Below are 25573 nucleotides of genomic sequence, written 5' to 3'. Positions count from 1 at the left end.
CTGCAACAACTTGCCTTTGTATGACCGCTCCTATTTCTATGCTGTCACAGCTCACTTATGTATGAGTAAGAGGCATACTTTAGTAGGCCCCATGTCAAAATGTCAGTATCCTGTCATGGTTAGGGGTGCTAGAAACGCACGCATCTATTGTGACTGTAAAATGTAGGGTAAAATAACTTCACCTAATTAAGATGGGTCAAATTCAAGCTCTGTGGTCAGATCACATGACTACTCAAACACAGGCAGCTAACTGGTTTCATATCACTTTCCCACTGGAATCTAGTGTAAGTATCAACAGAAATTGCTGCTTTTGCTGTCTGGATAGCTGCTGCCCTAATGGAAAATGTAACTAATCCTTCTTAGGTTAGTTAAATGTGTCAGTAGATAGATATACAGTATCTGTTGGACCAAATCTTATTTATGTAATGAGAGTGATGTTTCTGCCAGGAGGTGGCAGCAGCACTGTAGCTAGTCTGTATTCTGTAAGCACACAGACCAGGATCAGCACAGCAAGCTCAGAGCATGGCTAATCAGACCCATTTGTCTTCCTTTTAGTTTGACAGCTGCACTTCTGAGGATGAGATTAGATTTTTAGATATTTCTGCAGTTGGTTGCAAACCATGCAGCTTCAGAGTCCACCTTTTTGAGTAATTTGGAGAAACAGGCCTTTTGTCTTCACTGACAACCACGCAGTTGTCAAACTTCACCAGGTTTTATTCGGCTCATGTGCTGTGAGGCCTGTGCAACTTCAGATAAAACCATCTGAGGCCTGCTGCAACTTAGTATCTTTGTTCTGATATTCTGACTCTCACCTGTCACTGAAAAAATAATGAAAATTAGATTCATAGGCCTAGTAATTTGAGCCAAAATCTGAGAAATATCCATCTATTTAGGAATGTAAGCACCCTCAGTTGTAGTTGGGATGAAAGCGTTTTTTCCACTGCTTGGTTTAAATGAAATGCCACGGCCTCAGCTGGCAATGAGTTAATGGATGTTTCTCTTGAGGTTGTGACGTCCTAATTACAGATGGAGTCACCAGGCCACCACATGGGCCTCCAGGGAGGACAGGCCAAAGGTCAGAAGTCACTGAGGAGGGTTGCTTTGCTGCCCTGTGCTGTCCTGAGGGAGGGCTTGAGTCTAATGACATGTAAACCTAACTAAACTATGCAGTCGTTTTTTTTTCTATTAGACGTGCAAAAGATTTGGCCCTCTGATATATCAAATCAGGGGCCTCATTCATAAAACTTATGATTGATTTTGATCTTAAGTATGACATACTCAGAAAACCTCATAAGTGGTTATTTATAAATCCTTAATTTGTCGTTGAAATGATCTCCTCTCTAGACTTGATGCAAGTGATTTTCCTGCTAGTTCTGTAGAGGTATTGCAGTTTTCTCTTTTGGTCCATGACTATTCCTGACTAAACAGTAATTTGAGCTAGCATTATAAGAGGAAATAACTGATTGCAAGGCAGGTGTCATCAATTTTAAGTTAATGTGAGATTTATTGATCACAGGTGCTTAAGTGGGCTTCTTAGAACCTGCGGATGCAAGTTTTTTTTTTTTTTATTTATTTTTTATCCTTATGGTAGGCCCCTGGTGCATCAAAGATATTTTATAGCAGCTTCTAGTAGCTTGCTAGAAATGGTACAGTGGGAATCACTGTAAAAAGAGGAATTACTGTCTGCAGAGATCAGCCTCTAAATTGAACCCATGCATATTTAATTTGAATAAAAAACATGATTGTGTGCTTTGTCAAAATTTATTACATTAGGGTTAGGGTTTCCGTGTGGGCTGGAAATGGAGGCACCACTGCAGAGTAGATATGTTATAATACTACATTATAATATGGGGATTGTTTCCCTAGTATAGGCCGCCAAAACCCCGACCACAGCCACCACACCCTTAGTTCAAGACCAAAGCAGTATTCAGGGCCCAGCAAGAGAGAGATTGCCGTGGGTGGTGCAGTGATCACTGTAGTGATCACTCTCCCTCTGGGTGAGACCAACGATTGAAATGACAAAGCATCTTCCGACATCCTTCTATCTGTCTGTCTGTGCCTATTGATGACCTGCTTTACACTAATCAATACAAGAAACCAAGACACTTGGCTTCATGGATGTGAGTAGTAGTAGAAGCACTATGTGTGTTGTTTAAGGGTCATATTTGCTATATGAGGCGTCACTGTGCAGAGTGGTCAGCCCACCCCAGACAAAGCATTTGGCGGGGGCTCTGGGTCTTTTGAAACCTTTATTCCTGCATTCTTGAGAATCTTGTGCAAGTACAGTACATCACGAAATGAGCCATTAAAATACATTTTCAAAACTAGAAACACCTGTCTAGCTCTCCTCAAGTAAAGTAATCACCTCAGCTGAGACCTTGAGTACAATAAATAAATTATAGTGTACATAAAAGCCTAGTGGCTTTCCAGACCATGCATCTGTGATTTAAATGTCAGTAGATCATTGATGCAATAAAATTTGTACCCACCAATTTGCTGGAGCCAGGCATTTGAAATGAAACAACACTGCCTATACCCATAATCAACCACTAGAGGGTAAGAAAAACACATGTCATTTTAGTAAAAATTTAAAATCTGGAAAGATATTTCTGCACCAAAAACATCGGTAAACTGAACAATACACAAACTTTCAAGCTTTTGACTTGTACACTTCTTTGATACAAGATGCATGGAAAATGGAGGTCATAACAGTTAACAGTTCTCAAGAACATGCATGTGTTGCTTTTAAATGGAGGAGGCTAAAACATAACAATATCACTAAAATAATAAAATTGTAGTATTTAAAAGTAGTACACAAACTTTGGTGTAGCCTATTAGTTCTAGTAGTACAAGCGAGGGGCTGACTTTATCCTTAGGCAAGGTAGCCAGCAGTCATTGTAGTAACAGAATCCTATAAACTAGACAGTAGTTACAGCAGGTTGAGAATTACAGGGTCAACATTTATCAGGAGACTGCTGTCTCCACTGGTGGGTAGAAGTAGCAGCAGCAGCACCAAAAGAAATACCTGTGATTTTAAGGCACTTTGCTGCACCTACCTCAAGCAACTTCTTTTATTTCTCCCTCAAATTGTGAGCACCACCTTTGCGTTTCGTCGCATGTATTTATCCATGATTTTTGAAGCACAAAAAAACGGGTTAGGTGTGTGTGTGTGTGTGTGTGTGTGTGTTTAACAGTTTCATTACGTTCTAATGTAGAGTGTGTCAGTAATTGATATAGGCAGTAATATTAAAATGGCCCTGCCCCACCCCACCCCCGTCTAGACCAGAAACCACACACTATATGCCAGTAGATCAAGCCACATACTTATTGATTTGCAGTTTTTTGTCTGTTTTTTTTTAATACTAGGCCTATGTGATTTACTGGCCCAATTGTCCTGTGGCTGACCTGGAAAACTCCCGGTACTTCCGATGGCCTGTCCGCCTTTGCTTTACAGCAGATCTATAAAACAGCATGTTTCATTTTTTGATTCCGTTGGTTGCAATCAGGTTGCTGTTCCATCCCTCACCACTAGATGCCACTAAAACCTACACACTGAACCTTTAAAGATCCCCTTCATACATGTTTTAAGACATAAAACATACTCTGTTTTGAAAAATAATTTACATAGTTTTTCCTCACTGACAAATTCAGATTGTAAAAATGCAAATCATTTTCATTTAAAAAGTTGGACCACGATTTCTCTTCACTGAAAAGTCCTTTCTAAAAGTGGAGGTTTCAAGTTTTTACCTCATACTTTTGTAGGTTGCATACTGGACCACCATTGGCTTCCAAACTAGTTGCAATGTGACAAAATTCTGCTTGTATGTATGCGTGTCTTTAAGGCGGGGAAGACAAAGGAATTAAACTCTACACATCATTTTCCTGCGATGGTTTGGCGACCTGTCCAGGGTGTACCCCGCCTTTCGCCCGATGTCAGCTGGGATTGGCTCCAGCCCCCCCGCGACCCTCTGCGCAGGATAAGCGGTTGACGATGGATGAATGGACAAAGATCATTTTGCACAGTGAAGCTCATACATCCAAATGAAGAAACACATTTAAGTGAAACACATTTCTGAGCGGAGTGAGACTATACAGAAGTATTTGCATATGTAGTCTTATCTGGCATTTCTCTGTTATGAGGATCGGTCACATTATACATGGTGTCACTGGTGAAATATTGTGCTGTGTGCGACTGTCTTTTTGAATCAGGCAGAGTAGTTAATGTAACCCAGGAACACACTAACAAGCTGGGGCGAGGTGGGTGTTGGGGCTGCCTCGCCTAATCTGAGCCCCCATGCTAGCTTGTCGCCTCAGGCCTGCTTGTCCTGAAATACACACACTTTCTGTACATACACACATGCATGCTCAGCAACATGACAGGAGTGCTTACTGCAGCAGTTTGTTTTGCTCACTAACCCAGTTAACTGTGATTTCAAGTCAATACGTTCCACTTCCTCACCACTGTGAACCATTCCTGCTCTTCGCTCACTCTTTCTGCCCCAGGATCGCTAAATGGACGTTACAACTCTCCTTGTAAGCCGGCCAGGTCAAGTCCCTGTCGTTCAGAATTGAACTCTTATTTAAATGGTTTAAATTGCCCAGTTTTCAGTGTCTGAAAGAGCTCGCTGTGCTTTCGTCATAGGTTCCTCTTAACATCGGATATATGTACTTAACCCATGGTTATTCTAGGGTGTCCATTAGGAGCTTTCCCAGGCGACAAAGAACCTTTTTGAGGAACTGAAGAACTAAGGAACTAAATCTCTGTTTCGACCAGAGACTAAATGTAGTTCCTGTGCAATAGTTTCAGTTGGTAAATAGTCCTTGCACTGGAGGTAGTACATTCCAAAAGTTCAGGAACTTCAGGGGCAGGGTTGGCTGTGCTCAGTATTTCTGACTGGTCAAAAATACAACTTGTGTACATCTTCATAAGAAGCAGAATACAAATCCTGTACTTTAAATAAGTGTATCTATAAGTCTGACATTACTGATTCAATTTTATTTATATACCACCAATTCATAGTAGAAGTTATCTCATTGCACTTTTCATTGAGAACAGGTCTAGACTATACTCTTATTTAACACATACCCAGCTAGGTATCTAAAGGCTCTGGCTCCCATTTTATTTATATATATATAATTTTTGGAGTGGAACCACAAGTAACCCTTCATTCTGGGAGCGCAGTGTTCTAGTAGCGTAATAAAGTACTATGAGCTCTTTAAGAGATGATGGTGCCTGGCCATTAGGGATTTGTAGTTGAGGAGAACGATTTTAAATTCTATTCTGAATTTCACAGGCAGCCAGTGCAGAGAAGCCAATACAGGAGAAATATGATCTCCTTTCCTATTTCTTGTCTGTACACGTGCAGAAAGAAGAATTATAATAATATGAAAAAGATAATTTGAGAGTCATGGCATTAAATAATGATATAATATCATCAGGTCAGCCTACCTACAGACCACAAGAAAAACTAAGTTCACCGCAGGCTACAGTAAGCGCTCAGTACAAAACCCACAGTTCAACCACCAATTAATGAGTCCTGATCTCAGTTCAAATCTCCACACGAGTCCTTCTCTCATCAAAAACCTCCTTTTCTATATCTCGGTAAGCAAACAAAAAATACTCAGTTTGAGGTTAATTTCAAACGTTGGTCAACAAAAATAAAAACCAAGTGTCGCCTCTCGTGTTTAATAAACAAGCTTAGTAATTCTCCGACAACACCGGAGTCCCCCTCCTCTCCCGCAGCCTCCGATGCTGGTAAGCAGCGCACTGGCTGTAACCAGGCTGTAACTCGTGACAGACCGGGCCTCTTTCGGACTTGTGCGTTTGCTTTGAAGCACCGTTTCACAGATACACAGTGACACAGGTGCTGATTTCCACAATATGCTTGCCTTACTACACGTGTCTTTCTGTTGTGCATTTTTACTGTCCGTCAAAGCGGCGGATGGCCCGACGATTTCACCCACCATCAAGTTACCCGCGGGTGCCAGGTGCTACTTTCATTCCCTGTGTGACACTAAAGTTTCTGTGGTGTTAGCTTCTGTCAAGCTTAAGGCCAGTGTACGACGACAAGTCAAGGTACACCTAACGTGTGAAGTTGATGCTTCCTCTGCAAACTGGTTTACTCTCGCGTGTCATGTGTGTGCAATTAGAAAATCTGGTTTTATCACATTGCGATAATATCGCAAATGCAATTAATCTTCAGCCCTATTAAAGTGGCTTAAGTGGTTTGTATCATTTATAAGAGAACACATCTGCTGTTACCTGTTTAAATGTACAATCCATCATGTCTTACTAAATACAATTTCTTATAAAATTTATATCTTTGAGGGGTTCAAGTACTCATAAAAGTTTTGTCTGGCTGTCAGTATTTGTGTGAAATGCTTGACATTACATTTCTGACTGAAAAACCTTCATTTCTGACTGAAAAATCTTTAATCTGCTTAAGCCCTATGTAAACAAAACCAGTTGTGAGGAAATAATGTTCCAACAAAGGCAACACACTGCAAATATGAATTTGTCCTCTAGGGATTTTCTGATTTATTAGTTTCAGATTAGGGCATTGTAGCAGTCCAAATCTTTTGTGTGTTCTCACTAAACTGCAGCTGTGCTTTGGCTTTATCCTAAAGAGGGCTGATTGTTGGGGAAAATGTTTTTTTTTTGTGTATATTTCAGCTTAGTTTCAAACAATGGTGCAGTTTCTAGTTGGCTTATGGACACTTGAATTTTTAGTTAAAATGTGCTCATTTGGCTCAACTGCTTACTTTAAGCAGACCATTTCAGCTGTACAGGACATCATCTAAATGCACAATGATAGACCATTACATTGGTGCCTTCAGAATGATAGAAAAAGTGGTAGAGAGAGATGGTCCAAAGGCCAGCACCAGTGGAGACTGCACGAAGCTAATGGTCCCATTACCAGGCCTGTTACTGGTCCTGACCAAGAAATAATCTGGCTCATAACCCCCTGTAAAATGCTGAATTGTCATATGTATACTTATACTTTTTTGTACTGATCAAATAAACAAGATACAACATGTTAATCTGTGAGATTTAGAGGTGCTAGTAGACAGATTTTGTTCACTATGTACAGAACCAGGCTAGCTTTTGTTAGCCGTCTGCCTGTGTGTCATGGGCTCATCTCTAAAGAATTGGCGTGTGTGTGTGTGTGTGTGTGTGTGTGTGTGTGTGTGTGTGTGTGCACAAGTCAGCCAACCAGTCCACCTGTTTAAAGTAGTTGCCCTTATGCCTCAATAGCCGCTGTGTTTGTTTGATTCCACAGATGCTTAGATGAAGCTGTTCCCTTCTCTCTCTCACACACACACACACGCACACGCGCACACACACACACACACACACACACACACACGCACACGCGCACACACACACACACACACACACTCTGTCAGCCTCTTAATGTTTTGACAGCAGGCCCTGATAGAGTACTATTTTAAGGCCGTGGGTGGATATATCTATGCCTGTCTCACTGCCATCATGTGCGCACGTGAGTGGTATGCGTGCCTGTCTGGTTTGAGGGTGTCATTTTGATAGGCAGTGTTTGGCACGGTCTGAGTGGCCGCTGTCATAGCGCGGCGCTAGATGTGATTTACATGGTGCCGAGACATTCCACATACTCTAAACAATGAGCTAATCTTTTAAAAGCTTTCACTTTTTAAATACTAAACCCACGCTCAGCTGTTTTGCAGATTTTTTTTTTTGTGTAAATATTTATTGTTTGAAAAGGTAGTGGACTTTGTTTCTGAAATGGCTTCCCACTAGTAGCAAAGATCACCACACGTGTGTACGCCTCACACATCTAAGGGGGTGAGAGTTTTTCCCTTTTGTGTGTGTGGAAATGTGAGATTATTCAATAATTATTAATTTTTTTTTTGGCAGATTGTTCATTAATGTTGACTCCATTGTCTTTCTGTCCTACAGGACCTGCACACTATCTACTGCCACCTCTACCACATGGACGTCCTCTCTCACCTAAGGGAACATCAGCTAAGGTGAGTCATTTTCATTTCACTTCAAAAAATTGAAAGAAAAGTCTAAACCAAAATTTAGAGTTACTCTGATTTGTCGATCACTTTATCAGCTTACCAAATGAACATAACAGCAGCCTTTAGGGCTACTTTCTGCATGCGTTGTTATATGCAGCAAACCCTACCCAAACAGGTTTAAGAGTGCTTACATTTTCTTTGAAGATGCCTTTTGCCCCAGGTTGGTTTTCCACCTCAGCTTTATCATTCACAGGTGCCCTTTAGTCATCAATACGTTCATACTGAGCATGTTTGAAATGCTCTGCCTTAAGACTGGAATGTTTTCTTTTGTGAGTTTGATTTAGTTGGGCAGCTAAAAACACAGAGGGTGTTCACACATAAATTGCAGGTGTGTGGTATGAGAACCATTTACAAGAAATAATTCCACAATAAAGGTTTTAGAGACTCAACAGTTTCTGTCACAGTATGCTACCACTCCTCTGTTCAGTTATCAAGATACAAGAGAACCAGGATTTGTAAAAAACCCAACAACAAACAAACAAAAACTGGGTTCAATCAAGACTTAACAAAATTCTGCTACAACTCAGACCAAAGAAAACAAAATGTATGTTGGCCCACAGCCAGAAATTGAGTAGCGGGTCCTCATAACACTCTGAGCTGACACAGACATGATGGTGTCTAAAATGGGGAGAGCTTGGCCCCTTCTGAGCAAAAAGTTTATCGATATGTGATGGATTGCGAGAGCTAGAAATGCATTAGGGATGTTTTTGGAGAGAAAAATGAACATCTTTGTCTTTCTCTCTCAGGTCGATGTGCACCTCGGCCAGGTATGAGAGACATGAGGCGAACCACATCCTGTTCTAGTAAGTACAAGTTCTCACACTGAGCAGGAAGTGCTCTCCTACGTTCTGCTGCACTTCTTTTTATTCAGATACCTGCCAGGGCAAGCTTGCTTTATTCAAATATGGGTTGTTTTTTATTTTTTTCTGAGTAATTTACTCAATTTAAGTTTCACAATATTTTTCAAGAATACCCTGCTTCACATTCGTATAATCTTTAACATTAGCACTCTGTAGCTGCCTAGAATAACAGCCTGTCAGCCTAGCAGCAACACTGGAGCAAATGATACCTTGCTCAGAGTATCCTCAGCATAGTTGACTTGCAGTAAGTGCATTCACTCTCAAACATTACTCAAATAGGAATAAATAGCATTTGTGCATTTGGGCCTACGTTTATGAAATGACGAAACATCACCAAGTGCAACAATGTGGCTTATTAATATGTTGTTAATAGTCTGTGGACGACAGTAGTGCATTGTTGGTGTTTGCCTTTTAATGGGACTTATTGATGTTGATGAAAATATAGACTCTATATTGATTCTTTAAAATGGTCGGAAACAGGGTAAATTCTGCTTCATTCTGAACCTTTAATAAACAAGGTAATATCTACTTGGCATATCATCATTTCAAGCAACACCTCCCTTTCAATTCATACATTTCTAAACATTCGCTTCTCACAGAGTTCAAAATTCGGCAAGAGAACAAAGTACAAGGATAAAGGTGGATTAAGACTGCTGTTAAATCCTACACATTATGTGCTGCTTCTTGAATAAACTTTAAAACTGCGCAGTAAATCCTCAGGTCTTCTGCTGGAGGTGTGTTTGCTTTTCAGAGGCCCACTCCTGGTTTAAGATACAGCTGATCTTGAGCTGATGGTAATGCCGACAGATCCACTGATAGCCTGCCTGCCTTCCTGTTCTGCCTGCCTGTCAGGGTGCGTGAATAAATGGATACTGAGATGGATGAGTCAGATGGTAAAAATAAGTCATTTTAGCATCATATACAGCGTGTATTTGAAGGAAAAGTCAAGGGGATGACTGTTTAGAAGGAGGGAGGAGGAATGAGAGCTGAAGGAGCAGCTGCTGAAAGAGGGACAGGTAACAGAGGGTGCTGAAAAGAGGAGAGAGTAGGTGATGAGATGAGAAGGGAGGAAGTGGCAGCAAGTGAGAGATGTAAGAGGTATATTCAAAGAGAAGGTGAGAGAAGAGGACTGCAGAGGAGGAGAGAAAACAAGAGTTGAATATGCTAAAGAGAAAGAAGGAGGAAAGGAGAGCAAAGTTGAGAGGGAGGAGAGAAGAGAAAAGGAAGCGAGGGGAGAAATTTGGACTTTAAAGCAAGAGGGAGGACGGTGGCCGGGATGTGGAGGAAGTGTGAGAGATTGAGGGGGGGACAGAGACAGATGAAAGGATGAGAGAGAAGCTGCACATGCTGGAGATGTATTATCATGCTCACTAAAATCACATTAGACCCTCAGTGGTTTAATTTACCATTACACGCACGCACGCGCACACACACACTTTCTCTCCTGCCTCCCTACCAGGGGCTAGTCCTAAGTACCTTAACCCAGAACAAAGCACCCGCCATGTCCAATTAGTCCCCCCCCCCCCCCAAAATAGCAGATGAAAGCAATCAAGGTCTCTCCAGTGAAACCATAATGGTAGTTAATCATGTTGGCCTCACTGAATCTCCAACAATGCAACAGGAAACAAATCTTTTCATTTCTTCTTTGAACATACCTGCTTTTACGGCACAACATTCAATGATAAAGAACACCAAAAGCAACAAAAAAGATGGAAGAATGAATTAATGATGTGCGCAGTAGAAGGACTATAACTAATTTTGTCAGTTATTTTCTAATTCATTGGTTAATCTATAAAGATGTCCCCCACAGAGAGATTGTAAATTTCAGTTTAAATTTACATTTAAAAAAAAGCTGCAAATTATCACTTTTGAGAAACTGGGACCAGTGAATGATGAGCATTTTTGCATGTTAGACTCTAAGTTAAGTGTGTGTGTGTGTGTGTGTGTGTGTGTGTGTGTGTGTGTGTGTGTGTGTGGGTGGTGTTGTTTTTCCTGCTCTTCCCTTTTTAAACAGTGTGTCTAGCACTATGACATCTTTTTGTGTTTCTGTAGATGAAGCACGAGCTTCTGCAGATATCCCTGTTTTCTTCTGATATAGCTATTATCATAAAAGCCGGTCTTTATCTCATCAGTCCACCTCCATATCAACACCTGAGATCCCATGACTTTATTGTATCACGTTACCCTCAGCTCGAAACTAATTTGATTAAACTTCGGTTTGTTTTTTTTGTTTTTTTAATCAATCCAGCTTATTGATTCAACACTCAGCTTGAACAATATGTGGCCACATTTTAAAAATAAATTTTCTTAACACATCCTGTAGTCATCCTGCAGAGCCAGGCTGTATATAAGTGATTTATTAGTGATTCGTCATGAAAGAAATATGGACCTTTTGTTTGGTTTTGAGGGAGAAAACCCTTTTTGTGATGCAGTTAAAATAGTAGCTGCCCATAGCAGTTGAACTGTGTCACCTTGTAGAGAGATAATCTTGATATTCTATCCAAATCAAACCAAAAATAGTCAGTTGTGAATGACATCTGCCCATATATTTCACCCCATCTATAAATTGTTAGTGTACATAAATCACACAGAAAACCTACTGTGTGCTATTTTGTCAGGCAAGAAGAGGAGATAACGTTACCATCTTTTGATAAGATGTTGCTCTTCCCACTATGGTGCACCTCTTATCTCCACTCTTCAAGCTCTCCTCATTTCTCAGCCCATGTTCCCCGCCTCTATTCATATTCATATTACCACAGGCTCAGTTACTGTCTGTTCTCCTCTGGCTGACTTCTTCATGTATGATTGGGTCTCTGCTTGCTGCTGACTCGAGCACACAGCGTATTATGAAGTGACTTAGGTGGTTGGGGTTAACAGACACAATGTGTATATGAAATAGCATGGACAGTCACATGGCCCATGTTTTGGACTGGTTTATTTTCAGATAAAAGTATAGACAAGATTATGTGACTCTTTCAGCACTGTTTATTCGTATCTTTTTAGCATGACTGCCTGCCTTTAATGAATTCTCTCAACCTAACAGTGATGATGACTTTATAGTACTTGGCATCCTAGGAATACATTTTATGCTAATGCAAAATGCAGCACTTGGGATTCAAAGCGCAGATGTGCACAAAAATCACGGTCTTCAATTCTCTTTACATAACTCCTACATTTTTCAAAGCCTTGGATAAAATGTCACCCAAGAATCCTGGCTTGGATTCAATTCTTTCTAGCCAGTTCAGCCATAAATGTATGGAGAACCATGATAAGTAGCATAGTCCTATGTATATAAATTGTCTTTAGCTCACCAAGTCTTAGAAGCTAGTTAAAGATACATCGGAAATGAGGCTGTGGCAGAGGATGGTGATAAAATCACTAAAAATAAAAATCTGTTTCAATAATAAAACATCAGTTTTAATTTAAGGGAAATTTTATTCTGTCAAAAAATAACTGCATAAGCTCTACTATGGGAGTATCCTGGACCGTCAGATATACATGGCTGCACCTATTGTAAATTAATGTTCTTCATTTCCTTGTCTGACTGACACATTACGAGATTATTTTCCTTATCCTTAAAATATGTTGTTGTTCTTCTTGGTGTTGTTTAGCTGCCAAAGTGTGCAGATTCAAACTAGATGCACTAACCTGCCATTTATTCAAATATATAAATAAAACTGCAAATTTATCAGCCCAATAAGCTAATGTTACTGGAAAATCCCACATAACTGAGAAGACATACATGAGAAATCTCAGCCATGAAATGTAACAAAGGTACAAAAATGGGAATAATGAAAGTTCACATAATCCACACTTTCTATCACATTCGATTATGGGGTGTTATTAATGACAGACTGCAGTGTTTCACACCAGTGTGTTCTTTCTCGGTCTTCCAGCCCAGACAGCATCGCTACCTGTTGGTACATCCTGCTCTCTGGATCAGTCTTCGTCAAGGAGCACATGTACCTGGCAAGGTGCTGGTATGTAATGCACTCGCACTCTCGCTCTCTCTGAAAATGGCATAACAACATCATGGTGGGGTGGAACAAGAAGGTGATATATATGAGGAGGTGGGATTTGTCTTCGTGCATTTGTGTGTGTTTCTGTCTTTGTCTGTTCATCTGTAACATAACATGACAGCATGTCAAAAAGCTGTAAGCAAGGTATGAAAAGACCGTTGTTATTGACATGTAAGGGATCAATGTATGCACTCAAAATCGCATGCACTCACACTTGTACATCCCACTAGATTTATAGTCTCACAAAGTCTCACCTCCTTCAGCAAGACTCTCAATGAGGCAAATGTGGCACAGCACATCAAATGTGACCTAGTGAACCATGACTTTTTTTTTTAAGAGAAAACTTAATTATGTCAATGCCTTTCAGTATGAAGCTAAATCCAGCAGCCGGTTAGCTTAGCAAGACTGGAAACAGGGAAACGATCATGTAAAGGTAACAAAATCAGCACCTCTTACACTTACTAATGAACAGGTTATATCTTGTTTGTTTAATCAAATACAAAAAATGAAAACATGTCTGAAGTTTTATGACGTCAATGTGTATAGACTATTATAAGGCTGCAACTAGCAGCTATTGACATTGATTACTCTACCGAATACTCGGTTGACTAATCGTTTGGATGATGTCAACAAATGCCTTGGTTTATCCGAACAAAAAGTCAATAACCCAAAAATATTTAGTTAACTGTAATGTCAATACAAGGTCAAGCAGTAAATTCTCACCTTTGAGAAGCTGGAACCATCAAATATTTGGCATTTATGCTTGATAAATGACTAAAACGATTGTTCGATTATCAAAATGTTTGTTGATTCAGTTGACTAATTGGTCAATCAACTCTAGACTGTTTATTAGCCATTTATTATGGGCAAATATGTGAAAAACAAATGTGGAAAAGATTACAATCTGTTGCAAGTGCATGAATTAATGGTTTATATCAGGTCCCCCTCCTCAGACAAGTCAAAATGACAAAAAAAAGCCTGTAGCCTATAAATACCTTGAAAAGAGATGTTGCACCTGTTTAAACAAAGGAATTGGTTGTAATGGGGAAAGCGGTGAAAGAAATTGTTCGAGGTCAGCCCTCAGCGACATGTTTACCTTCCCTCTGTTGAACTGAAACAGAAGCTTACACATGCCAGAAACAGGAAGGAAGGGGGCGGGTAGCTTTGAGTAAAAACAAAAACAAAACAAAAAAAAAAAAGACCTTCTGACTGAGAGATTCACCTGCTAAAGGGTGTGAATTGAGAAAGATAGCCTCACAAACCATCATACATTCATATTAGCAGCGTTCCTACTGGTCAGGGAATTTTCTGGAAAAGGAAGCAGCTTGTAGTGCGTTGTGTCCAAAAGAGACGAAGTTCACCAAATTCTTTGGGGATCACCGTTTAAGAATTTATAGAATCACTTCACGGGAATGTTCTATTTGAGTTTCACATGTTTTCACTGGTTCACTGTTAATCCCTTTAAAACATTACTGAGTGGAGTTCTGTGTTTTCATCATCAGTTGATCCTGCAAATAATTTTACTGATCCAAATATCTGGCAGAGTCGGCTGACTTGACATCCACATCCAGCCAATGAGAGCAGGCAGCTGGCAGAGCAGGCAGCTACTTTTCACCTCAAAACTGTAAACTCTCTGTAGGTCAGACGATCCCTGCTACCTGCGTGTGCTAATCCATTCTATCACCCAGATTTTCTCAGTCTTTAGAATTGGTATCTTTATAATAACAAACAGCTGTTTCATGTGTAGGTTCGCGTCATTTCCCGTTTCACATTTCACGTGTGTTTTCTTGACAAAACGTGGTTTGGAGACCAGCGTTGGGTGACAGAACCCTTGTCAGCTCGTGTAGTGTGTGACACCATTCAACATAATGAATAACCTAACTTCATTACAACATAACTTAAAATAGGTTGTCCTTCCAACCATCTATTTTTTTTATATCAATAATAAAATAAGACACTGGCCCTCATCACAATATCAGATGGTGAGACATCAAAGGAAAAACTTGTATGTAACTATGTAATGTAATTCTCTCCTCCCCTTATGCAGATAGTTGAAGAACCAGTACACAAGTAATTTGTCATTTTGTTATTAGTATTACTGAAGTTATCAACAGTAATGCGTTACATTACTGCTTTACAGACAAAAGTAATCTGATTACAGTAACGCGTTACCCCCAACACTGGTTACTAATGACGAAAGCGTCTGTGCTGTGGATGTTGTGTTATTTATTGTTTGTACTGTGATTATTTTTTTTTGTTAATAATCTGTTTTTTAACCAGCCTGTGAAGCCGGAGACAAATTTCCACACTTTTGGACAAGAAAGATCCTTTAAAACCTTAATGCAACAGTTGATGCAGTCGCCTGTAGTGAAATTTTACAGGCTTCATGTTGAAGGAACAGATGGATACGAACAGCCGCTGTGATATTAAGTTAATTTATCTAACAACAGCAACAACACAAAGCATCAACTGACCAACTGTAGCAGAAAAAGTAGTTGGGCATCTATCAATGACCTCAGGGGAAGCTAGGTGTGTGTGTGTGTGTGTGTGTGTGCTCAGGGGCAGCAGGGGGGCTTAAAGGGTCAAAGAGGGAGCTAATAGGGTGGAGTTGTGTGTGTGTGTGTGTGTGTGGAATGCGGAACCGCTGGCAGAACAGTGGCTGGCCATGTGTTCCTGAGCAGCCTACCCGCCTGGAGCCCAGAAGCACATCCAGGCAGGAAATGAGCAGGCTACACACACACTGACACACACACACACCTCCCTGGAGCCAGCACACAGACAGAACAGAGTAGAGCGGGAGAGAACATACACTCCTCCCTCAGTTTAAGACAAAGTAAAAGGCTTGACAGTCACCTACTTTCTGAGGAAATTTTTCACTTTTTCACACTCCTGGAGTATAAAACAAACCCACTTGGATCCAAACCTGGATTACTGGAATTTTGTGCTTTCCTCTCTTCTCATTGTGGATAATATGCTGGATATTATTTCACTTACAAGGAATCCAAAGAAGCGGACCCCTGAAATTCCTGTTCCTGGTTAGTGATCAGAAAGTTTTTCTTTCTCTTTTACGCTAATTTGTGTCTTTGAATTCAGACAGTTGCTGTAATGTAATGGTGATTGTAAGCTAAGTCCACTGAGATTTTTCAAAACTCCCTCTCACTTTCTCTGTGCATTCTTCAACGTGCTTCATTTCCTGCCTGCCAGCATTTAACCAACTGGATAGCCAGGAATTCCCCACGGCGCTGCGGTAGGATAGCTTAACACCACGGGGCCCCACAGCTCTGAAAAACACATCGCTAACTCCTGTGTTTTTTCCTTTAAGATAATCAGTGTAGATAAAAAGAAAAGTCTCAAGTGAAATAGGCTCTGGGTTGAAATGTTTGTGTTGACAAGATTTAGTTGAATCCTGTTGGTAAGTTATTACTGATTTAATGTGTAGTGAAGAATGACAAAAACAATGAGAGAAAGAGGAAATAACTGGTGCTGACTGTTGCTTTCGCCAGTTAAGTATCAAACGTCACCGGCATAAGATTATGTCAGCTAATTAATAGTAATGCCATAACGGCTTCACTGAAACTTTTGTCTGTCGGTTAATGTGCCCTCTGAAAGCTGCTCACTGTGTCGTACTAAAGATCGTTTGTGAATGAAAGGACACATCACTCTGCAACATCACTCCACGACCGCGAGTGAACTGTGTTTTTGTAGCTCAACAGAGCGCTGACTCATGTCTGGACAAATTTATCTAGCTGATCGTAGCACATTAAATAGATGAGTCTCTCAGTTAAATGTAGGCATATCAGATCAATATTTTGAGCGCATAAACCTTATATTTCTGAATCAGGACCTCCATTATTTAGATAAAGTTGTTTATGAAAAATCAGATAAATCCGTGCTGTAATTTTAATATGTCAGAACAATCGGTACCAATCAACAGTCAACATTTCAAATCTTCTGCTGCTTGTCTCGTTTTCAGCCTATCTGTATCTCCAGGTTGGGAAAATTAATGCTGATTTAATTTAAAGTCTACCACTAAAACTTTTAGTAGGGGATCACAGATCTAAACCAAATCTGAGTTGTAGCTGTTTTATAACTTTAGTGACTTGATGAAAGCTAAACTTAATGAGTTAATTGGTTAAGGGATTCAAAAGGATTCAGATGATACGTGGGATTTTAGCTTGATTGGTATTTGATAAAATGCCATGGAACCCAACGCTATGCTAAAAGGACTGTTCAGATAACAATACATGTGTTACATGTGTTTTCCTAGAATTAGTTTGGAGCTTTGCTTCCTTGAAGCTCCACAAGTAAAACATTGACAACGCTGCTCACTTTTCATCTGTTTTCTGGGGAACCTGCTGCATTACACAAAAGTACAGATTAGAGCAAGATAGTCTCCAGTAGTATGCAATGAATGTAGGTTCAGCCCAGTGTAAATGCTATCTCTCTCTAAGCTATGAGGACACTTTTTAACTCGCTCCATTGGAGTGGAGCGGTGCTCTGATTTGCTCTGATATGCTAAGGTTTGAATGAGCCCCTTAACTGATCACCCTGTTTTGCAAATGAATCGTGATGTTTCTGAATGACCCACTACATCATTCCTTGGAGTCTGTCTGGCTGTTTTGTGTGTGTTGGTGGTCTGTCTGAATTTTTGACTGCTGGCCAGCTGTCCAGCCTTCTTTAATGTGTGTGTGAGTCAGAGTGGTCATTGTTAGCCAACCAGTCCTCTAAAGCTGAGAGGAAGAACTGCCAAACAGAGAAATGAGAAGTAGAATATTCTATGTGTGTTTGTGTGTATGTGTTAGACTCTGGTCTGAGGTTTTCTTTCTTTACTGTTGGCCATCATTACCATGGAAACATGGGTGCCAAATTGGCCTGGATCTCTGTTTGGGTTTAAATTTTGACCGAAACTCTCTCAAACTTTCTATGGACTCAAATTACACTCCCAAAGATTGCTGTCTATATACTGTGTGCAGCATCACGCAGCTTGTCATTTTGGAAGTGGAGCTCTTACTGTTGCCAAAAACAAATCTTTCTATCTTTTCTAGCCCTAGTTCTGAGGAAGGATTTCCGCTGTGATAACTTTCCAGAATTTTAAAATCTTGCCTCTGACTAGTATAAACTGCTGTGGTTATTACAGCCGCAACAATTAGTTGATTAATCAAGTAGTCGATCAAAAGAAAATTGTCAATAATTTTGAAAATGGATTAATCGTTTCAGCCCTTTTTCAGTCAAGAAAAAAATTTGGTTTTTGTGTGTGTGTCCACCCTAGACACAGAGGGCAGAGAACAGAAGCAGGGTGCTCGTAAATGGGGGAAAAAAAAACGGCAGTATAGTTTTTCTGTTTGTTTGGCTTATGTGCTATGATAAATATACTTATAATGCTTGGAAAACCCCCAATTTATATAAATTGCAACCACATTTTAGCAGATTTTTTTAGCGATTATTAATTATAAGGATGTGCTGCTTTTATTCGTCATTTATGAGGAAGAGTTGCAGTGTTAAAATGAAGAGTCTTTCGGTTTTGGACTCTGATTAAACAAAAGAAGCTATTTGAAGACGTCACTTTGGGCTGTGGGAAATTGTGATGAGCATTTTTCACAATTACACCAAAAAAAGATTAAAATATTCTAAAACATAATTTATACACCATGCCATAACATGCAAACTCTGACTTAAACATTTGTGACTAAATCCAAAGGATATTTTAATATATAAATGAACTCTATTTTCATATTATTTTAATAGACACCTCCCTTTATTTATATTAGTATTTTTGGGCACATCACTGGTTTTTACAGGCTTTTGACTGTGTGTGTGTGTGTCTGTGTGGCCCTTTCTGCGCCGGCTGTCATGGTTTATTGCCCCAGGCGCAACAGCTGTCACTGGACTGGGGCTGAACCTGTTCTCCACGCTGCCAACAACTTGTTTCTGAAGGAAAGGAGGGGAGAGAAATCATCACCTGCTAAAATCCAGCACAGACACAGCTTCACTGCCGTGGGAAGACCTTTCCATTCCAAGGAAAGATGCCTTATTTTGGGGGGAGCGGGGGAACTGAACTTAATAGCTCATTCAAAGAAATGTTGCTGTGAGTACAGTAAATCACTGAAGGTCAAAGGTAAAGGGTCCAAGACATAATTGTTTCAGTCATTTGGAATTGGTTGGACATACTGTGGGGATGCTAAACTAATGTTGTGGTCTTAAAGAAAACAGGGATTAGTTTCCATCATAACAAAGTTTGGATATTTGGCAGGTAAGAAAACCTCTAATGTATGTTTTAAATCATCTTGGCCAACAAAAATAAAACCAAGTGTCGCCTCTCGTGTTTAATAGACAAGCTTAGTAATTACGCTTACCTTACTACACGTGTCTTTCTGTTGTGCATTTTTCCTGTCCGTCAAAGCCGCAGATGGCCCGAAGATTTCACCCACCACCCAGTGGCGCCCCCAGAAGACTTTCCCAAACAACTACGATAGTTAATCTTGACATATCCAACTTTTTAACCACTGATTTGACCAGTGTGATAATTATATGAAAAAATGGCACCAACCATTTCAAAACATAGATACCAGTAAAACTACCGTACTCTCTCTTGCTATTGTGTTTTTTAACATGTCAACAAACAGCATGGCTCCACAAAACACAGCGAGAGAGAAGTTTATTTACACAAGCTACAGTATCACTGTCACAAACCTAAATTAAGAATGCAATATTTAAGCTGACACAACCAAGCTCAGAACAAATGAGCCTACAGGGCCATAAGCAAACAGCATTGAGCTCAACACCAATGAAGTCAACGAGTGCACAGACAACGTTTTAGGGTTCCAGAGATCCTGTAATCATAATGGAAAGAATGTCCCCCAATATATATCCCATTCCCAGCTCCGTACCTTTCATACAGCGCAGTGAGCCAGCATATTTTCCTAATTATCCCAAATAATAAACCACTATGAAAGTGGCTATATGACAACCGTAATCTGTAGCCTAGTCTCAACCGATCCAGCACAACAATTTGCCCATGCAGGGACCAGCAGCAGAGTCAGGATGATAAAAGATGCTTTCACTCACCACAGAAAGGCAGCCCGGCGTTTTTTCCTCTGGGTAAACTTCTGGGTGACTCTTAAGTTTTTCAGACAGTCCACCGATTTTGTGCTCCGGCAGTGTTTGTTATGCTGCTCAATGGAGCGCCAGTTGCGACGTTTACCCTTCTAAGTAACGTTGAGCCCAGTTTCACAGCATCGTCCAGATGACTCCTGCTGTTCTCACCTTTTGCAATTCTCTCAGAAAGATGAAGGTGAAAACAGGCACAGGACGGTCTCCCTCGATGCATAACGTTAACAGCCGGTCACACACGGCGCTGTCAGGGGCTCCAGTGTTCGTACACTTAGCTTGCTGTTAGCAATAGTGCTAACCTTTTGCTGTTTGCAGACTAATAGTTGTCACAAACGGTACAATACACAAAACTGTGTAGCATTGTGACAAACTTATTACAAACTAGCCAGACTACTAACGGTCTCTGTACATTAATTAAATTACACTTTTCTTTCTTCTGCAGCTTGTTGCTGCCTCCACAGAAAACACACACATTCAGCACAACACCGGTCTGCTCTGCCTGTTAGTCCCGCCCCTTAACCAGTCACAATTTTAGAAACGTGATTGCCGAATCAAAGGCCTCTCCTAAAATAAACATCACAGCTCAGGGTCAGAGGTTACCCTCTTAAAGTGACAGAGCCTAATATGAGAACACTTGTATGCTGCTATTCACCTTTTAACTCAAACGCAGGGGTTACATAATATATACAGTATATAGCATTTTTATACATATGCTACGTGCCGGGGGGGGGCACTGGGGTGGCCACGGCCACCCATTATCTCAGCGAGTTGGCACATTGTTGCGTTCAAGATCGGATGTGCTCGGTGTGGTGTTAGTCCCGCCCCTCCTGCACTGTGATTGGACGGCTGGGTAAAAAGTGCATTTGACTGAAGTTGAACATTTTTCTCTTGGCGACGGGAAAAAAGCGATCCGCAACCAGCACAGAAAAAACGCTCAGCGCCTCGTCACGCTGCTGCCGTTTTTACCAGGTTGTAAAAACGCAGCGCTCCGCAATGAATTGGAAAAAAGACGCCGTCAGAAAACAACGCTTTGGTGGACACTACAACAGTGATTTTTCCTGCACACTACCAACTCTATATGTAAGAACTCTTTTGTGCAGGAGTGAATAAACTTGTAAAATAAAGTCTCTACACTGACCATGATTCATGGTGAATGTGTTTATGAGCGTGTTTGTTTGACAAGTTCATGAATCTCTAAACCCACTTTTCCAAGCATTTTTAGAGGTTTGTCTTATTCCCTTTGTAGAACACAGATTCACACCAGCTGACAACAGAGAGCTATCAGATCTCAGTTCAGCCAGGGCAGCAGCATTATTTGGTGGGTACACACATGTGCCCACACACAAAAACTCAATTACTGTCTAAGAGTTGACTCATTTTTGTTGGTTCTCCTGCTTTTGTGGGAGTGCAGTAAGTCAGGGAAAGAGGAAGGAGCCAACGTGGGAAGCTGCCCTGAGGTGTATTTGTCCAATCTCAAACACACGCAAGTACAGTACATACAGTAGGGCATAGAAGTCTGCAAACTCTAGTTCTCCTACTGCTGCTTTATTATTAGCAAACTGTATTTTTCTTTTGTTTATCTCACACAGCCTATCTCACCACCCCGCACACACACACACACACACACACACACACACACCCACACACAGCGAGGAGACAGGCTAGGCAGGCTTTGCGCGGCGCTGACAGGGACCATGTGTCTCGCCTCAGTGGAGTGTGGAGAGATCTGTCAGAGACGGGCTGACCTCCAGGCTTAGGGTTCTGAGAGAACTCTTGAGCCCAGCAGACTGCAGTCCTCCCTGGGAACTCTTAAAATCATGCCTGGGTGTTCATGTTCCCGTTGGACCTGTTGTTTAGATAGCATATGGATTTTGTTGTACTCTTTGTGATGCAGGACCGCATACTTTTTCTTGTAGTTTTTCTGATCAAACCAGTTCAGAATATTTAAAGTAACTTGTTTCGTATTTCAGAAATAACAATTCCTGTGGTCTGAAACAATTTGGGGAATTTTAACTGGTGGAACTGAGATGCTTTCTAACACATGTTAGAAAGCATCTCCCTCACTGACTTGCCTCTGACAGATGACCGTAAACCCTTGCAGCTCTAGGAATGCTTTCTTCAGGTGACAGACTTCTGACCTCGACGCAGGCAAGCAAAAGCAGAATTTACAGAGAGGTCGGTAATATCATATCATTTGATTAAGTGACGCAGATATAGACAAAATAGCAATATACGTGTCTGCCTCTTTGCCTCATTTCAGTTGCTTAAAGTTTAAAAATCCCTCCCTAGCTAATGTGCTTCTTTCCCTGCCAGTGCTATAAATAGTAAAGTAGTAAAATAAGAAAATTCAGTAAAAAGGGATCATGGCTTTTACTGTGCCTGGATTCACCTGACACGTGCACTATATGGAAAAAAGGATAAGTGTTTAATATTTTGTACATTTAGTGTCCTGTAGAAAACCTTATGTAATCCTTTTAGCCTTGATTGTGTTGCCAAAAAGCATTAAGGTTTTATCAGCAGGGATGGATGCCATAAGCTGGACCTTTTTTTTTTGTTTCACCTCATTCGGGGTGAATCTGGAGTGTGAACATGTGGATGCGCAGTGCATCTGAGTGCATGTCGCAGTGAAGTATCAAATAAATCCACTCACATCTAATTTGGCCCTATTAAGCTACAATGAGAGAGCTTTCCAGCAACAATATGCTATAGTTTTCGCCCACACTTTATTTTACCTCAGCCGTTGTGGATGTCAGTCCTCCCTTACAAAAAAATTAGTATGACGCACAAAAGTCACTGATTCTGTACGTCTGAAGAATAACTGCTCATCCAACTCAGGGGGGGAAAAAAGGACTTTTATCATTGTCTCCACCATCAGAACATATTATGAAGACTGGCTTTCATCTGAGTCCTAAATGAAGACGCTGAAATTGTTAGAGTAGTGTCTGCGCCGGTGTGAAACTGATTAAGGATGTGATAAGATGAAAGTTTGCTTCTTTTTTTTTTTTTTTGCTTTTCTTTGGGGGGACCCAGAAATTGGAAGGACCAACGGTAAGAAAAGAGAAAGGATAAAAGGGAATGCAGAATGAGATGAGGAAGATAACAGCAAAGGATAAAATAAAAACAAAAAAACAAAAGGGAGAGAAGTAAAGTGGACAGGACATGGGAAAGGAAGCAAAGGAAGAACAACAGGAAGAAGAAGATTAATAAATGAAAGTAAATGGAGCGTGAGGGACGAAGGTACAAAGGAGGGAGCCACCGTGTGAGAACGTAACCAGAGAAGCGATGTGAGAGTGAAAGTTGGCCGTCTCCCAGCACAGCACGCTTCCATAATTAAAACCAGCCGCTCCTCCAGTCCTTAAACAATGCTGATTCGCCACTTTTTTTAGCATGCCAGAGACAGCGAGACATGTTCACAGGCCAGTCTGTTCTCAAGGATCACCGCACACAGTGATTGAGCTGTTGAGATGGGGTGTCTCTCACACACTTCGACAGGACAGGGAAACACAGAGACATGCATAATTACAGTATGCATGAACACAGGAGTGTAAAGTGCGAAGTGAAAAGCCAGCCGTCATAGAGAGGGGGGAATTTAAATATGGAGATAACACTTGCATTTTCAGGCAGACTCTTCCTGGAAGGCATTCACTTGGTTGTACACAAGACAAGTTACAGAAATAGTTGTAACGCATTAAAAGAGAGAAGTTCAAACCGTAGCTTCTTTATGAATTTAGCATAGCTGGTAAATCAGTGTGGCGTAGGTGTGAATGTCAAGACTGTCGGTGTAAGAAAGTTGCAAAAATGGTCAGACACAGACAACCATAATCAAATGTTGGTGTGGAGGAGGTTTCCGAAGCCATTTCACCATCCGTCGAGTAGTTCTGACGTGTGAGTGTGCTGGCAGCTTCAGTGTTGGCTTCACTGTGTCTGTTATCAAGGTGACCACCGAAGGATCACATTGTGTGCTCAGCACTTACGTTATGATGCACTCTGTGGGAACAATGACAAATTAGTCAATTAATAGATCAGTTGATTGTCTGAAAATTCTTCTGCAATTATTCAGATAATCAATTAATAATTTTCATCCTTGAAATTTCCAAGAAAGAAATATAAAACATTGTCATGTTTGCCGCTTTTCTTTGTCATATATTATACTGGATGTATTTGAGTGTGTTTTGCACAGAAGCTGTAAATGGCATTTGAAGAATTTGATTATATCATTAGGTTAAACCCACACTCTTTGTTCTGGCTTTACGAGTTTGGAAAGTTTAAAAAAACATTTGCAACATGTTTTGTTTCTGTAAACTTCATACTGGGGCTGTACGGAGGAAGGCTGACAGAGATAATCGTCACAAAGGGTTTTTACTGTCACCGAACACATCCTTAACGAACATATCAGTCTCCATGTGACAAGTGTAGAGCAGACTGACCCACAAGTCCTCACCACAGCATCAGCTGCTCTCCTCCTGCTTATCAGGGGACAGCCAGCAGCCTAGCCACCAGAGCCAAACCTGTGAGGCCTGCAGACAAAGAGTCACATTGTTTGATTCTGATCTTGGCCAGTTTAAAGTGGTTCTTGTGAATGAGGCAGCTTGACATTTAGAAGTTCCGTGTGTTAAGTTCTCTAAGCAGCTGCAGTGAAACTTGTGTTTATGTTGACGGTTTGATAATTTCTCGTTCTCATTTGTGACACTAAACAAGCTGCAGAAATTAGCTTTATTGATAGTTTCATAAAATCCAAAGAATCTCTTTGTTATGTTATCTTGTGCTGTGGTAGCATATTGTGCCAAAGGTTTTTAATCCTAACACATTTCCCATAAGTCAAAAAATACAAGTACGTTTGGTCAGTCATGCAAACTGAAATGTTTGTGCTCAGTTGTACCTATTAATTTGAATGATGAATGTCAGTACCAGTTAGCTGCCATCAGGAAACTGAGAGAATACTAAGGATTGTATTTGTTGGGCGATCAAAGTTGGCTAAGCACGGATCGTGTTTGTCCCTGCAGACAGTGTACAGTCACGTTGAGGTGTCGACCATGAAGGCTTAGTGATTTACACTAATTTCTTTCAGCGATTAGGCCTTTACCTCAAACTGAGGGTTCGACTGTAACACCAACAGAGCTGTGTCACAGACTGGTGTATGCTGGCAGCCAATCTTAGGCATCTTAGTAAAACGTCTTGTCTTAAAACTAGTGTGTGTCTCTCACATGTATTAAAGGTTTTATAAAGATCTGTTTGAAACTGCTTTAAAAATATCTTAAAATATCGGTGGTAATGCTTTTCTGAAAGTATCTCTTCAGGGCATCTTAAAAATGTGTATTATTCAACAGTTTGATAGAAAAATTATAGCCACTTACTCGCTTTCTTATGTGTGTCACCTGCCCCAACTCACATTCATTCAGTCAAATTTGTGATATGCGAATGGCCATTAGATAACAGTCAGGGAGTTTTTACCAAATGTCTGAATGTAGAGCCAATCCTCAGGTAAGCAGACAGTTAATGATACACATCAAACCAAACTGATGT

General features: G+C 40.6%; 1 protein-coding gene across 5 annotated transcripts in view; it reads left to right on the top strand.

Moving 5' to 3' along the window:
• The window catches only part of rapgef6 (Rap guanine nucleotide exchange factor (GEF) 6), a 159728-nt gene that overhangs the window by 34515 nt on the left and 99640 nt on the right, over window positions 1-25573 (top strand). For 3 of the 5 annotated variants that reach the window (XM_038707575.1, XM_038707574.1, XM_038707571.1), the window contains exons 2-4: window positions 7937-8007; window positions 8808-8864; window positions 12818-12901. In XM_038707575.1, the coding sequence (XP_038563503.1) occupies window positions 7937-8007; window positions 8808-8864; window positions 12818-12901 (212 nt within the window). Of the gene's footprint in view, window positions 1-7746; window positions 7823-7936; window positions 8008-8807; window positions 8865-12817; window positions 12902-15698; window positions 15976-25573 lie in introns of those variants that run through there. The other 2 variants (XM_038707576.1, XM_038707577.1) reach the window with 2 other exon arrangements.

Source organism: Micropterus salmoides, unplaced genomic scaffold (assembly GCF_014851395.1).
Source record: "Micropterus salmoides isolate LMB-PRFRI ecotype aquatic unplaced genomic scaffold, ASM1485139v1 Ms_hic_scaffold_9, whole genome shotgun sequence".
Taxonomy (NCBI): domain Eukaryota; kingdom Metazoa; phylum Chordata; class Actinopteri; order Centrarchiformes; family Centrarchidae; genus Micropterus; species Micropterus salmoides.
The sequence above is the reverse complement of the archived record's forward strand: the minus strand, read 5'-3'. Positions and strand labels throughout refer to the sequence as shown.